At 36.6% G+C, this 14,485-nt stretch overlaps 1 protein-coding gene across 1 annotated transcript in view; it reads right to left on the reverse strand.

The window, feature by feature from the left end:
- SLC26A7 (solute carrier family 26 member 7) overlaps positions 1-14,485 on the reverse strand; it is a 70,860-nt gene that overhangs the window by 37,865 nt on the left and 18,510 nt on the right. The window contains exons 3-4 of the mRNA XM_054816768.1: positions 11,495-11,667; positions 2,919-3,083 (exon numbers count right to left, since the gene is read on the reverse strand). Of these exons, the coding sequence (XP_054672743.1) occupies positions 2,919-3,083; positions 11,495-11,667 (338 nt within the window). The remainder of the gene's footprint in view (positions 1-2,918; positions 3,084-11,494; positions 11,668-14,485) is intronic.

A 14,485-nucleotide genomic window follows, 5' to 3' on the forward strand; every position in this document is an offset into this window, starting at 1 on the left:
TGGTTTTTTTTTAAATGTATACATGAAAAGCCAAAAGATTAGTTTTAAATTAGTATAGAGGCTGAAGCAAACAAAATAATTAAAGGAACATATTAGTTAAAACACTTAATACAGTTTAACAGTAGATGACCTCATTGTATTTTCAAAAAAGTCTAATTCTGATGTTTGTTAGACAAATACATCACACCGTGGGAAAAATGTACAGGCAAATGTATAGAGAACAAACTGGGGGAAAAAAAAGGAAAAAAAATGGACTGATAGCTGGGAACAGGAAGGGTTTTTCAGCTAATTGCTGCACAACCACAAGGATTTTGTAACAAACTTGCAACACAACCACAAAAGACCCTGTTTTGCAAAGTAGGTTTGTTACATTGCAGGACTACAATTTGCACGCTGCATTTTCTCAGAAACTTGTGGAAGGATAAATATATCTACAGATGGATAAAGGGCAAATATAGATATGTTTTTCTGTTTTCAGATACTATGTAAAACTTGATGACACTTTTCTTGTCCCTTGTAAAATTTAGATCTCATATGCAGTCTTCCCTCACCATTTTTCTTTTTCACCTTCACCTTGCCTTTCCCATTTGTAAAATATCAATTGATGCTGCAATGTGCAGCTCAGTTGCAGTGCTACAAACCATGCACGGAGAAAATGAAATTTAATAAATTACATAAACTACGTCTAAACACAAAAATCCCATAGGCTCAATGCCAGTGTAGTAGATTTGTTCTCCATATACAAAGTTCATTTTTACATATTTAATCATGATCTCACTTGCTATAAAGAATCCATTTCACTGGCTTGCTTTACTTTCAACTCTCCTATCACACTTTATTAAACATTCTTATTCTTGCTTTGCCAACCCAAAGGCTGCCTGAGGCAAAGCAATCGGCTTTGTGAGTGGGAGGTGTTTTGGAGTGGAGGGAAAAAAAAAAAAACCCAACTTAAAGCAAAAATACCAGTCTTTGGGTTTCAAGAATTTGTAGTAAAGAACATGTCTGGAGAGACATCCTAAATTTGCCTTTCACTCTCTAGTTACATATGCACACTAATATATACATAATTAGTATAATTTTCATATAAAACTACCAACAACAAAAAAAAAATTGTGAAAATATAAATCTGGTGCTTCTGACTGAGATACTGGATTACTTCTTAAAGTAATCCATAAGTCTGAACAGACACCAGAAACCTTTTAAAATACTTGTGTGGTAAAATTGTCCCTTCTAATTATGGAGACATTTTTGTTATTCCTTTAAGTTGTTGTTTGTTCATTTGTTTTCACACAATTCTACAGAGCAATTCAGAACCTTAAAAAAATCAAGAAAAATTTTCTTTGGAAAATGTTCAAAGGGGTTTGATTTCAAAAGTGAAATGAAGGGCAAAGAACTTGTTTCAGATACATTAAAAAATACAAGGGATAAGGGAATAGATTTCTTTCAAAGCATTTGAATGACCTCATTTATGATATCATCAGCACACCAACGTGGAAATTTCCTCGTATCACTGCTGTTCTTTATTATTGCTCATAATATATGTTTTGATTATGTCTTGGCTGTGGTACTTAACACCAGTCATCTCTACAAGATGACAATATTCCTATATGTAAGTATAGTCTCCATGGAAACACCATGAGTAAGAGGCTAGCCACAGTTTATATTAAGTAGTATTTATGAAAAGGTTTTTAAAGAATTAAAAAATATTTTAATATATGATGAATCATTTGTAATAGTCTCACAGGCCAACTGACTACTCATAAAAATAGCTATGACACTTTTTTAGTTATGTGCTTACAAGATAAATTACTTGTGTTTATTACATGACCCTAATTCTCATTAATAAATTGGTCCTGTAAAAAACTTACCAATCCATACAAAATGTTATCAAATTTATAAAATACTATGAAATAAGATTCTAAAAAGCAACATCATCTTATCACAAAGTTCACATTAACAAATTTCCCAAAATAATATGAGAAAGTAAAGAGCAGAGAAGTGCAAGAAAATATAGTCAGTGCTTTTAAATAAGGTGTCCGTACTTAGTGGCTAGATGAAGCCTCACTTCATCTGGTAATCGATTCATTAATTACTATCAGTGCAATGTAAATATCACCTCAGCAAGTAAAAAAAAAAGTTTTATTAGGAGCAAAATATCATTTTGACAGATACTGTTATAATACCATTAATGCTTCTGCTAAGAGATTATTCTCTCAACACCTAAACTCAGGGTTTGCTGGAATAAGTTACCTTAAAGAATATGTTCTCATATCTTTTACGCAATAAGATTATACAACTTTGCCCTTTAAGGTTTTAGTCAACAGTATCTACTTTCCAAAGGGAGTAACCATGAGACTGTATGAAAAGCTGTATGCATTTTATAAAAATTACCTAAAGCTGTAAAGTTGCTTTGTTTATGGCAAAGCAATATCATGTCATAAAGCAGTAACAGATCTAGGGTAATTTTTGCATAGGAGATCTACAAATCATGGGTCATGTTCCTTTTACTACAATGACGGTCAGGTTACATTCAGCAAAATATGAGGAAAATATGTTTAGAATGACATTTGGAATATATCACCATATAACCTTCCTACATACTGATCCAGAAAGACTGAACCTTTCTTGGAGAAGTATGTAATTTCTCAGGCTAATGAATGAAATTGCTGATGGTGTAATACACATTTTAAACTGATTACTGTATCCTTTCAAAATAAGACCCATTCCTGCTAATTCCTCATCAGGTTTTCCTAACCTGTTCTTACAAAGAGATCTAGCAAGATGAAGGTTTTGGTATTGCATCTTACATTCATTCACACACATGCAAACAATTTCTTACACTTACATATAGCCAAATAGTGTAGTTATTTAAGAAAATGTTAGCTAATGGAATAAACCATCCCTTTTGCTGAACTCACATGAAAAAATCCCAGTGGTCCTGATATATACGGCATTTTCATTCCCAGCAGATACTTCACTTGTGAAGTCACAACGTGTGTAGCTGCTCCTGTTGTCATCGCACTTATCACTGGTTCTGTTAGCAAGAAAGTGGCACTGCCCAATTGCAGCATAAACATCGCTACCTAAAAGGCAAAGGTATGTATATCAGCAATTGTAATAAAATGCAGCTTCCTGGTGATAGGACCTTTCAATAAACTGTAAGATAAATGAGATAAAGCTAAAAAAGCAGAAGTCCTTCGAAGGATGCTTCTAGCTGAAAATGGAACCCCTTGAAGCTCTGTGGGTTTACCTGCATTCTTATTCACATCACTAGTTTACCAGACTCTAACATTAGTTTAGTAACAAAAGCAGGCTCAGGGAAACTGACTTCATGCAAGGCTTATTATTCTGTCCTGCTTAAATATGTGAGCACAATAAACACTATAAAAAAATCAACTCAACACAGCAACATGAAGTAAAGCAACTCAAAAGGTGAGGGTGGTGCTAAGACTCATTCCTGCTCCACTGATACTCAGCCTGAGTAGGCAAAGGGCCGTATCTTGGTCCAGCTTACCAATTGCCAACTTGACAATATCAATATTCCCAACGTTAGTAATTTCAACAGCTACCACATTTATTAGGTGCTAGAACTAGGGAGATATGAGTCTCATGGTGAAAACCCCATCATCCTGCAGAGCCCTGCCCTTCCCCAGGCTGCTGCGCCATAAGTTTTCCCTTCCCATTGCAGTCACACAACTGCTTTGCTCCTCCAGTGGACCCTTAGCCTCCTGATATCCCGCTGACCTTGCACATACTGTTCACTATACAAGGATACTTGGTGCTCTCATGCTACGATATCATAATATCAAATATGTCGAGTACCGCCAGTCCACTACCTCTGGTTACATCAGCTTCATACATTGAGATTTCTGGTTTTGCAGGTATTCAGGTAAGGGAGCAAAAGAACTTGCTTCAGATGTTGAAGGATATAAAAATATTAATCTTCTTTACAGAGAAACAGGGATGTTTATGTAGTTACATGTCCTGTATGAACAAACTTTACAAACTTATAGTAAAAGTAAACTATTTTAAAGACTTTTCAAAACTACTCCCTGTGCATTTGAGAAATACTTGAACTAACTTAAAGTTATACAATCAGAAAATTTAAAACAGTAAGAAAAATTCGACATCCAATTTCATAAACACAATCCCATATACAAACCGGATTTCTCTGCCAGAAAAAAGAGTAAACTTTGGCTCAGCTATATTCGACCTTGAAGATTATTTCAGCTTTGTTGCAGGTTTTACAGAAGTTATTTCAGAGCACAGGCATATAATGAATTCTAATCCAGGAATCTGGACTACATCTGAATCTACAGCTATTGTAGATACTTCATAGCAATGTAAGATAAATACTCAAAGTATTGTTGTGTACTACTGTGTTTTCTCCCCTTATCCCAGTCTGCTATCACTCCTTCCCTCTGAAGAATGAGATTTGGGAGCTCTTAATTCTTTGAACAAGGTTGTTACATACCTATAGATACTACTGTGGTTAGCATAACACTTAATCCTATTCTGATCCATATTAAGATATTAAATTACATTTAAATTAACTCCCCTTACAATGAGTTCTGCAGATTCATTAGATAAAAAAGCAGTTTCTTACTTCTATAATCTTTTGCATTTGCTATCCTTCTGCCTGAAAAGTTACATGCTCTTGGCACAGAGTTGTTTGTTACAATACTTTCCAAGAGGATTATTTTGTGTTTACCATACTAATTATCATCCTTTTGGAATATACCACAGTCGTCTTTATTTTGCTTTATTTTGTTTTGTTCAGAAGCTAAAAGCTTCATTTCCAAATGCTATCATTCTTTATGCCTGAACACCATTTATTTTTTCACCATAAATCTCACCTGTGTGCAGTGAGCTACGAGTATAATAGCACAAAAGAAACAAAAATACCAAAGTGAGTGGCTTTTAATTTACCACAAAAACCTCTAGTGAGCAATTTCCTCTTCCTTCTGAGAAATTAAATCTGAGATTTTTTTTTATATTTCCCACTAAGAGCATGTGAATGGCTCTGTACTACGAACAATCAGAACGTTGATTGCCATTCAAGATTGGACCCTAATAATGATAATTACTGTTATACCCTTAGTGAGTAGTAATTTAGTTAGTCAGGCCAAAAAACAGTAATTACTAACTTCAGATATTTTGTTTAGCTGTTTGTTCTAACAATGTGCCTATTCATATACCTAAAACAATGTTCACAGTAGCAAGGTTCAATAAGAAACAAATTGTCCCTTCCATAGTGAATTTTTGTTTGTTTTCTAAGATCAGGTTGTATTGTATGGATATGAAATTTCTGTGTAATAGATGAGTTTCCAGAGAATGAGATGGATGTTTACTTAGCTCTGGATTCAAAACCATGGAGACAATTCTGTGAAGTACACAGTATCACAGAGAAATATTAGTTATTAGCATTTCAGAGAAAGTTATTACGGTGAATTACAGGGAAATGGTGCCATGATTGCAGAACGTAGCAACTCCAGCATCACTCTTATATTAACTTTTTTTTTTTTTTAACTTTAATTTTTTTTCCTTTAAATCTTCAGCATTTTAGGGGGATGCAACCCTGCTTCACAGGTAGTAACTGGAAGGTCACATTTCAAATAGACTTTTTATTGTTTGTTTATAACTGTGGGTTATGTAAAATACATCCAACCCATGAGTATGGTTTCAGGTAGACAATTTCTATAGCCCCTCAGTTAAACAAGCAGCAGCCTACACTGGTCCCCCATCTCTTACTGCAGAAGGTAGCTCAGGACTTCCAGAAACAATGGCAATGCTTCATCAGCATGTACTTCCTACTCTTTATTGACATTATAGATAAATAAATATAACATGCATCCATCTATCTTCCATGGTGAACAATGAAACAACCAGAACAGAAAACAGAAAAACACCCGGGCAGGCGGGCGTAATTTTCAGCATAAGCTGGTACAGGAAATTCCTGCTGTCCTTGCAACATGAGTAATGTACAGAAACTTCTTAGATGAAGAGGGGGCAAAAAGTTGTTTTGAAACAAGCCTCCCTAATCTAGTTGCATGTGAGTTTTCTTGACAGAGGTACTTCATATTTTTAGCATTTACACAGGCCCAGATCAACTCTTCAGTTAACCCGCCATGGTCAGGAACAGACATACAGCTCACAGCTCAGCTGCCACTGCTTTTTGCATAAACACCATTTGAAACTAAGCTGAGCTGACAGCTCACGATTGCATCACATTGTGTTATGTCATAAAATCTTTCACCCACTAAGCAATTACCAAAATGTAGAAAGTTCAATATTCTTAAACAAATTTCTAATAATCTACTTTATCCTTGCTGTGGTCATGATGCAGGTTTCCCATCTTATTTTCTGATATATTGTATGATTTTTCTTCCTTCTTGATGCAGAAAAACTAAAGGGAAACTGACAGTGAAATGTCAGAACAGCAAAAACATAAAATTAAAAAAAATACCAAAGGCAACTAGCTTTCTCTTTTCATTATTTGTACTAACACTGGGCTTTTCTTAAATTGTAAAAGGAACAAAATTTTCACATATTTTAGGATTGCCTCCATAAATTTTCATTTTTCAAAATTTAGTTCCTAGGGGTTGAAGGAATATTTCAGAGAGAGAACAACCACAGTAACAAAAATGGTTTGAAAGGTGCATGGCTACAGTTTCTTTGTGCAGCTTTTTCAGTACTTCACACTATGTTAAAAGGCTCATTAAGAAGTAACTTTCTTGAGATGAATTTTGCTTTCACCACGTATACAGTCTTGATTAAATTCATGTGAATGAAATCAGGAGCTGTCATAGGAAGGAAAAAAAAAAAAAAAAACAAAGGAGAAAGTGAGGGAAAGCAGCCTTGAGTTAATGCACAGCAAAGGAGAAAACATCATGGAAACAAATTATAAAACCAAGTGATTAGACATAAGTGGTGGAAGGTGGGATTTCTAAAAAAAAAATATAGAAAAAAAAAGAAAACTAAAGTTGAGAATGGAAGAAAGATAATGCAAAGGGAACTTTACTTGCAGCTGTCTTTACTGCTCCATAATTTTACCCTGACAAGTAGAAGAGAATGAGCATTTAGCCAGGAGAAGAGAAATGAGTAATAGCAAAAAGCCCTCATGCTTGTTAATGCAAGCCCTTTTGATTCTTGTCCACTTTCAATTGTTCAATACTATCCTGCCATGACAACGTGCTCAAGTTATTATTGTTCAAATTCCACTCTCACTGTGTAGTCAATCTAACTTTATGGCCAGTAAAAATTTTTATCACAAAGCGGGCACTTTGGAAACCACTCATCTCAAACTTTCTGTCCACAGTAATTGAAAGGCTGGTATCATGTTACCTGCTGCATGAATTCAGTTTTGGAGAATGAATTTTAAACCTCTCAAAACTCCACATTCTGGAAGGTGAGGGGTTTTTTCAGCGTTAAACTGAACAAAAAGTGGTGATTGATACTCTTTCTGCATGGGCTAAGAAGATCAGGTCAGCCACTGGGAATATCTCTTGGAAGGAAACAGCACAGACTGTGAAGGTCTCATTTAGTATGTTGTATTGGTTATCTCAAAAGCAGAGGTTGCAAAAGTGAAAACATCTATGGAACGTCTGGAGACTATAGTCAGACATGGACAGTTCAGCTTGACTGAATCACCAACTTAAAACTCTTTTTGGCCTGTTTCAATAGACATTATAATTGGGAGCTTTGAATTACAGCTCTTAAGTTCATTGCGGGTGGCTTGAGAGTGGTTGGTAGCTTCTGATGGTGCGTGGAGTGAGCTTTCCTCACTCCAGGACCTGCAGAAGACTTCCTTCTGTGGTCTTTCTGGACTAACACATAGCATGCTGTACCATAATTGTGGGAACCAGGACTCCCATCCAGCCTAGTTGTCCTTTTCAAGATACAGACTATGTGCCTGCAAGAAGTTATTTCCACTGTGAAAGAAGAATGAACTCTTCCTGATTATCACTGTATAATAAAGACTCGTGTTTGTACCTCATGAAAAACTATGTATAACACAGAATAGTGCAGCATAACTTTCCCCACAGGGAAACAAAGCTTTGGACAAGAATATTAGCCTTACAAAAACACCCTTCATATTCAAATGTGCTCCTTCATTATTAAGCAAACTGATAACAGACCATATAAATTTGTACTCCTGATAACCAGAAACATTTTTTTTATTTCCAATACTGTACATCAGCAACTAATTATACATGTTTTTAATATACAGTAGCTGAAGAACTTACCAGTAAAAATGTAGAAGACTGGAATGTAATAACCAGCTATTTCTCATTTACAGAAGAGTAGCAGAACTGAAATCTGTAGCATTGCAGTCCTCCAGAGAATAAAATTTTTTTTCTAGGATAAAAATTATTTTTTTCTCACTTTGAACTGCAAGCAGCTTTCCTGTATCTATTCAGCAAATTTAATGTCGAATTTCAGTTTAGTATGTTGAGGTTTTTTATAGACACATATAGTTATGCAAGCATTCTTGTACATATAATGTACTAATAGGAAAAAATGAAATCTTACCCAAAAGCTTTTTTTGAGTGTTTTTTTATGCTATAAAGGCATCATCCAATCTAATTACAAAATTCTTACTTAGGCATTTGTTATGTTCTGTCATCTCCTCCCCCCATCAATACCTCTGAGGTATTTAATATCAGGAAATAATTCCATTAACCTGATTAGTTTTCCATTCCCTGTTTATCTTTATAGAGTAGCAGTTACATAAACGCAAAAAAAATTGCATTATACCTTCCATTGTGCTTTTAAAAATGAAATTGTCTCTGTGAATGCATTATATTAAATGTTTTTGGCAATTACAGTTTTTATTTTATGTCTACTTATTTTCTATTTTAATACTATGTTACCTTCATCAGAATGCCTCTTAAGATAACTAAATATCTTCCCTCTTTTATGAGCACTCGCTCAAACATTAGATTTAAAAAGCAGTTTAGGAATCTGAAATTAATTACTGGAAGAAAAGTTAGGCAGCTAAATCTCAAATTTCAAATCTTATAAACTCCACCTATTCTTGTCTGATGATAAGAAACTAGTTCTAATTTATTTCATGTCTAGATGGCACTGAGATTCACAAAGCCTGCTCAGAGCTTGCCTCACACACAAATGCACACTTAAGGTCTTGACAAAATACAAAGCAGCCAACAGCAGTTCATCTAAAAACCACACCTCTTCCCTTTGCCTTCCTTCTGTGACTCACTAGTTTGTATGTTTTTTCCTTTTCTTTCTTTAACATTATTTGCTGATTAGTGTACTTAGCCAGGATACTGGAAAAATAGTATCAAATTGCTGTTCTGGCCAAGGAGGTTCAGGTCTTTACCTGAGGTCTTTCTAAGAAGGAACCACCTGTTTTGGAGAGGGATGTTTCATCCTTTGTGTGGCAGCTGCCCAAAGTATGGAACAGTCATAGCATCAGTCATTTTTGTGTTATTAATGGCTGGTTAGAGCACTTCATTTTGACTTTTTTCAGTATAAAGAAAAAGTCTTAGAGTAGACACTAGAAGCCAGGTCTGCTCCCTTCCCAGAGAAGTACCACCCCAACTACCAACTACACTGACAATTCCACTTCTTTTTGTATTTCAGGATGTCTTCAATGGAAAACTGTTGCCTCAAAATACATCACATTATTCTTCTTGTCCCAGAATACCACATGTATTCCAGGCTACTCATTAATTTCTAGTTTAATCTGATAAGTAGAAGCAGGTCACTGACTTAGCTCTCCAGTACCAGCAAGATGTGGCCTGTCAGCTTATCTGGGAATTGCACCAACAGTTAGCCAAGAGAATGGAACCATGATGAGTAACGTGGATTCCCACGCTTAACAGCACTTGGGATGATGGCAAAGTTTAATCGCAGCCTTGATCCAGACTTTCACTTGCATATCGCTTATCAGTAGCTTCAAGGTGCTCCTCTAGGAAATAAGTATTTTAATTCGGTCTCTACCCCTTAAACTCACATAAAGGACTCGTGGCAGCACTACAAGCCCCAGCTGTATTAGTATGACTCTAATGCAAGTTACATTACTGACCTGGGAGAGGAGCCCATGTATGTGGCACAGTTCCCTATCAGACCTGCTTCGAAGATGCAGGCAGAGGTTTTTCTTTTCATTCCAGTCAGGCTTAGAGAGGACATAGGCTGAGATAAGTCAGCTGGTGCAGCTGAAGGTATATGAAAAAGCAGAACTTTTCAGAATGAAAGTGTAAATGGTCCAGAGGATTTACACACCTAATGGGATACTGCAGCAGCTAAGTAAGAAATTTCTGCATCGGATTTTGAAGTTAGATCAAACGCAGGCACCAGCTTCCCACTTGAGGCATTTTGGCCTTTAACACTCAAGCCTCTCTGGGAATGACGTAAGAGATTGTCAGGCTGCGAGCACAGCACTCCCAAATGAAGAGCTCTGTGCGTGCTCAGAGGACTCTGCTGTTACAAGCACCCTGCACACCATGCAGCGTTGCATTTTGCACACTGGTGCAATGGGAGAGCACATGCAGCAGCCAGGCACAATCAGCATCAGCTCTACTCCGTATATTGTCCGTAGGGTTTCCCGCATGCTGCTGCCACTAGTCATAATTCTGTAACCAATAAAAGAATGAAGAAAATGCAGCAGAAATGACCATGTTTCTTGATATTTCCTACTGACTAACATAAGCACATGTGCCAGTTCCTGCCAAGTGTGCGGATCACTGGAGATCCCATCCTGGGCTCCTTCACTCATCCTCTGCACGGCAGAGGGATCCAAAGCACCAGTTGCAGGGATCTGGGTTTCTTTCAAGAGGCCAGGTACCCAGGAGGTGTTGCAATGTCGAGTGCTGGAACATTTCTTCCATTTTAATATTTACAAGGAAAGAGGGAAGCCTTCTTGAAGACCTAAGCAACTGGCAATGCATAAAAGGAACTCAGTGCTTGTGGTCAGAATAGGGAAAGAGAAGAAATTTAAAAGACCTCAGATCATTTGAATAAGCTTTGGAGAATATTTTGAAGACATCTGGTTTACTAATTTATTTCAATTTAATGATGGGTGTGTGAACTCTAAAGAGAATTTAAAGATGTTTTCCCTACTGTTTTTAATTATTGAATATTGTATAGTATTTCTCTTCAAGCCAAGAGCAATAGAAAACCTCAGGAATATGTCAGTGCTTACCAGGAGCTAATTCATGTTTTGTTTCTAAAGGAGGAAGAAAGGGAACACCAACAGCAACTGAATATTGTATTAGAGCTGACTGAATGTGGTTTTACTTCATATTGCAACACCCTAGGAGCATGTATACAGACAATTACTACATCTCAACAAAGGAGCAGCAAATTCTTAAAACACATTAATCTCATCATTCCTAAACATCCGACCAGACCCATGGTCAGTTTTTCTCAGAGAAGTAAAAATAAAAAAAAAAAAAAAATTATTACAAGAGTCATAGCTGTCACAAATGCAATGCATTAGTAGCATACAGAATATGTGTTTGCCACTGACCTGAATGATTCCTCCTAGAAATGAAACTGCTGCTGCAACTCCAATCCTCTGCATTTCAAACTCCGATAGGCCCAAAACTCCTGAATTATTGTTTGTAGTGAAATTAGTGCTGACTGAAGGAACAAGACGCTCAACTGCGTTGGCAGATATTAAGGAAGTCAAAGCAAAAGTTCCTATAAAAAAAGCCACACATTAGTCACCAATAGTTCTATATCTGTATGTACTCATCACTCATGGTCTCTTTTTCAAAACTTGGCTGTTATGAGTTAAAATGCCATTTTGTGCATTTCTGTCCTGATAAGAAAAATTTCTAAGGTAAACTTTCTATGTAACACACATTTCTTTATTTAAAATACCATTTGTACAGGAGAATTAAATGTAATTTATTTTTTTTTATGACCACATTCATTTAGACATGTTCACGGAATCATAGAATACCAGGTTCGAAGGGACCTCAAGGATTATCTGGTCCAACTTTCTTGGCAAAAGTATCTTAACAAAAACATGTTAACAAAAGAGGTTCAAACACAACAATTCACAATGATTTCAAGTTTTCAGAAATGCTTTTAACTTGCCCTGGATATGATGAAACAGCTCTTTGTCTGAGAATCCCAAATGTTCACCATCCAAATTACTACAGCAATTAATTCACGCTATATACATAGTTCCTAGCCCATTATAGTTAGCAGATTTGTAAGTTCAAAAACTCAACAGGCTGCACTCTAATAAATGGAGGCAGATTATGAGAGAAACATTTATTTGCTGAGAGAGGTAAAGCAAGTTTAATGACACACAGATAAATAAGGATGATAATTCAATGTTAAAAAGCACAAACACATTCATGCAGAGCTCTAAGAGCATAAGAAATGCCCTACTATGTCAGACCAATGGTCCATCTTGCACAGTACTCTGCCTCCAGCTGTGGCAATTGGAAGCGTTACCCGGGGAAAGCACACAAGCCTGGTGGTTTTCTGCAGGCCATTGCTTTCATAATCCCCTCAGCTGTTGTGTTAGGGAAGTACAGCCTTATCTGGCCCTTTTACATTTTGTTTATGGACTAGCACTCATGAATTTGTCAAAGCTTTGTTTGAACCTGCTTGTATTTTATGCCTCCACAATGCCCTCTGGGAGCAGGTTCCAGAAGTTCACCACCTGCTGCAGTATTTTCTTTAATCTATACTTTAAAAGTCTTTTAAAGTGATCTCTCACCAGTTTCATTGAGCTCTTCTTATTTCTACTGTTGCAGGACTTGGTGAACGCAGTTCTACCTTCACCTTGGCCTTCCCAGAGTAAACCTCCCAGCATGAATTCCTTGGGAACCTGCCAGGGACACCTCCACCCTGAAAAATGACCACTACGTCCTACCTTTTGCTTCTTATTCTTTAACCTGCTAATAATTAATAAAAGGACTTTTCTTCTATCACAAGGGCAACTTAGTTTCTTCAGTAACCTTTGGTGTGGAACCTTATCAGTAGCTGTTTGACTATTCTGATATCTTATACTCAAAGTATTTCCTTTTTCCATGTGCTTACTGACACTCCTACAGTACTTGAGGAGGTTATTGAGGTAGGATTTTCATTTACAGGAGTCATATTAAGTCCTCTCCAATAGATTCTGATTATACATATCTTTCCATATTATCTTATTTTTATTATAGAGAGGTCTGCAGTTCCCAGGATTCCCTCCAGAGCCCTTCTGACAGTGAAATTACACTGGTAACTTGACAATCCTGTGGCCTTGTCATAGAATGTCCCTGTTAGACGTTAGACAGAAAAGTGTCCCACCAGTCTCCTTCCCGGCATCCCAATTTTGATGCATTTAAAGAACTTCTAACTACCAGGTTGATCATCCTCTCCATGGCATTCTTCAAATTCCTTCTTTTAGCCTTCTAAACTTCCTGTATGCTTTTGACCTGCCACATTTCACGGCTTTCCTGCTTACCTCATTTGGCCAAGCTTTCCATTTTACATGTGCCAAACTCTTCCCTATGACAGTCCCCTTAATTTTCCCATTGAGCCATGAAGGAGGTTTTTTTTGATCACACTTCCTTTTTTGAATCATGATACACATTTTACCTGGGCTTATAATACATTTTTTTCAAGCAACACTGAGGATAATTGTAGGTGTTTTGCTTTTCAGATTGCTCTTTTTTCTTTTAAACCTGTTCTCTCATTTTTACTTAAAAAAAAAGTTTACATAAAATTAGATTTGAAAACAGTTTACATAAAATTATATCTAAAATCAAAGATCTATATGTGGTATTATGACAGATGAAGCTGTCTCAGAGGATGATCCAAGATCAATTACATACCAAGAACAGTCAAGAAAAAGGTGTAGAGGTTAGTTGCTCAGGTGAGTAATCTTTTAAAGTAGATCAGCTATCTCACAGAAGAGACATTTCAAGTGAGTAAAAGTTGACAGAACTGGGCCATTGATTAATTTTCCATTTCATATTAACATAACTGACTTCACTAACAAAGGGCACTTTTATAGCCTGTATACATATGGAGAGCCCCGCTGATCTTACAGAAAATGCTGCTAGGTGAAGAGGTAGTCACCAATGTACATGAGGAATTACGGCGCAGTTGGGGATCTGAGGCAGGCAGTATAGCTCCAGTTCGGCCTGCACCCGTAACGCCATAACCGAGGCTGGTGGGACACGTGCATGAGATTTCTACTGAAAGGATCAACAGTATATGTCACGCACACTTATTTAAAAAAATTGTTCATGACTGCAAGAGAACTGTTTTGTTGCTTTTTTTTTTCTTAAGATTAAATTCTAGAACAGAAACCTGTGAAAGGAACAGGTTTCCACACCAAGGACTGTGCAGGAATCCGCAGCCATGGAACTGTGGGACTCAGCAAATCATTCTCTGTACGGTATTCCCTCCCAAGGATAAAACATCAGACTTCACAGCCTGTACTTACCCATTTTATCATCTGTTTTCATTACTAGAATTTATGTCAGCCAGATACTTATTTATCTACTTT

This window comes from Grus americana, chromosome 2 (assembly GCF_028858705.1).
Source record: "Grus americana isolate bGruAme1 chromosome 2, bGruAme1.mat, whole genome shotgun sequence".
NCBI classification, from domain to species: domain Eukaryota; kingdom Metazoa; phylum Chordata; class Aves; order Gruiformes; family Gruidae; genus Grus; species Grus americana.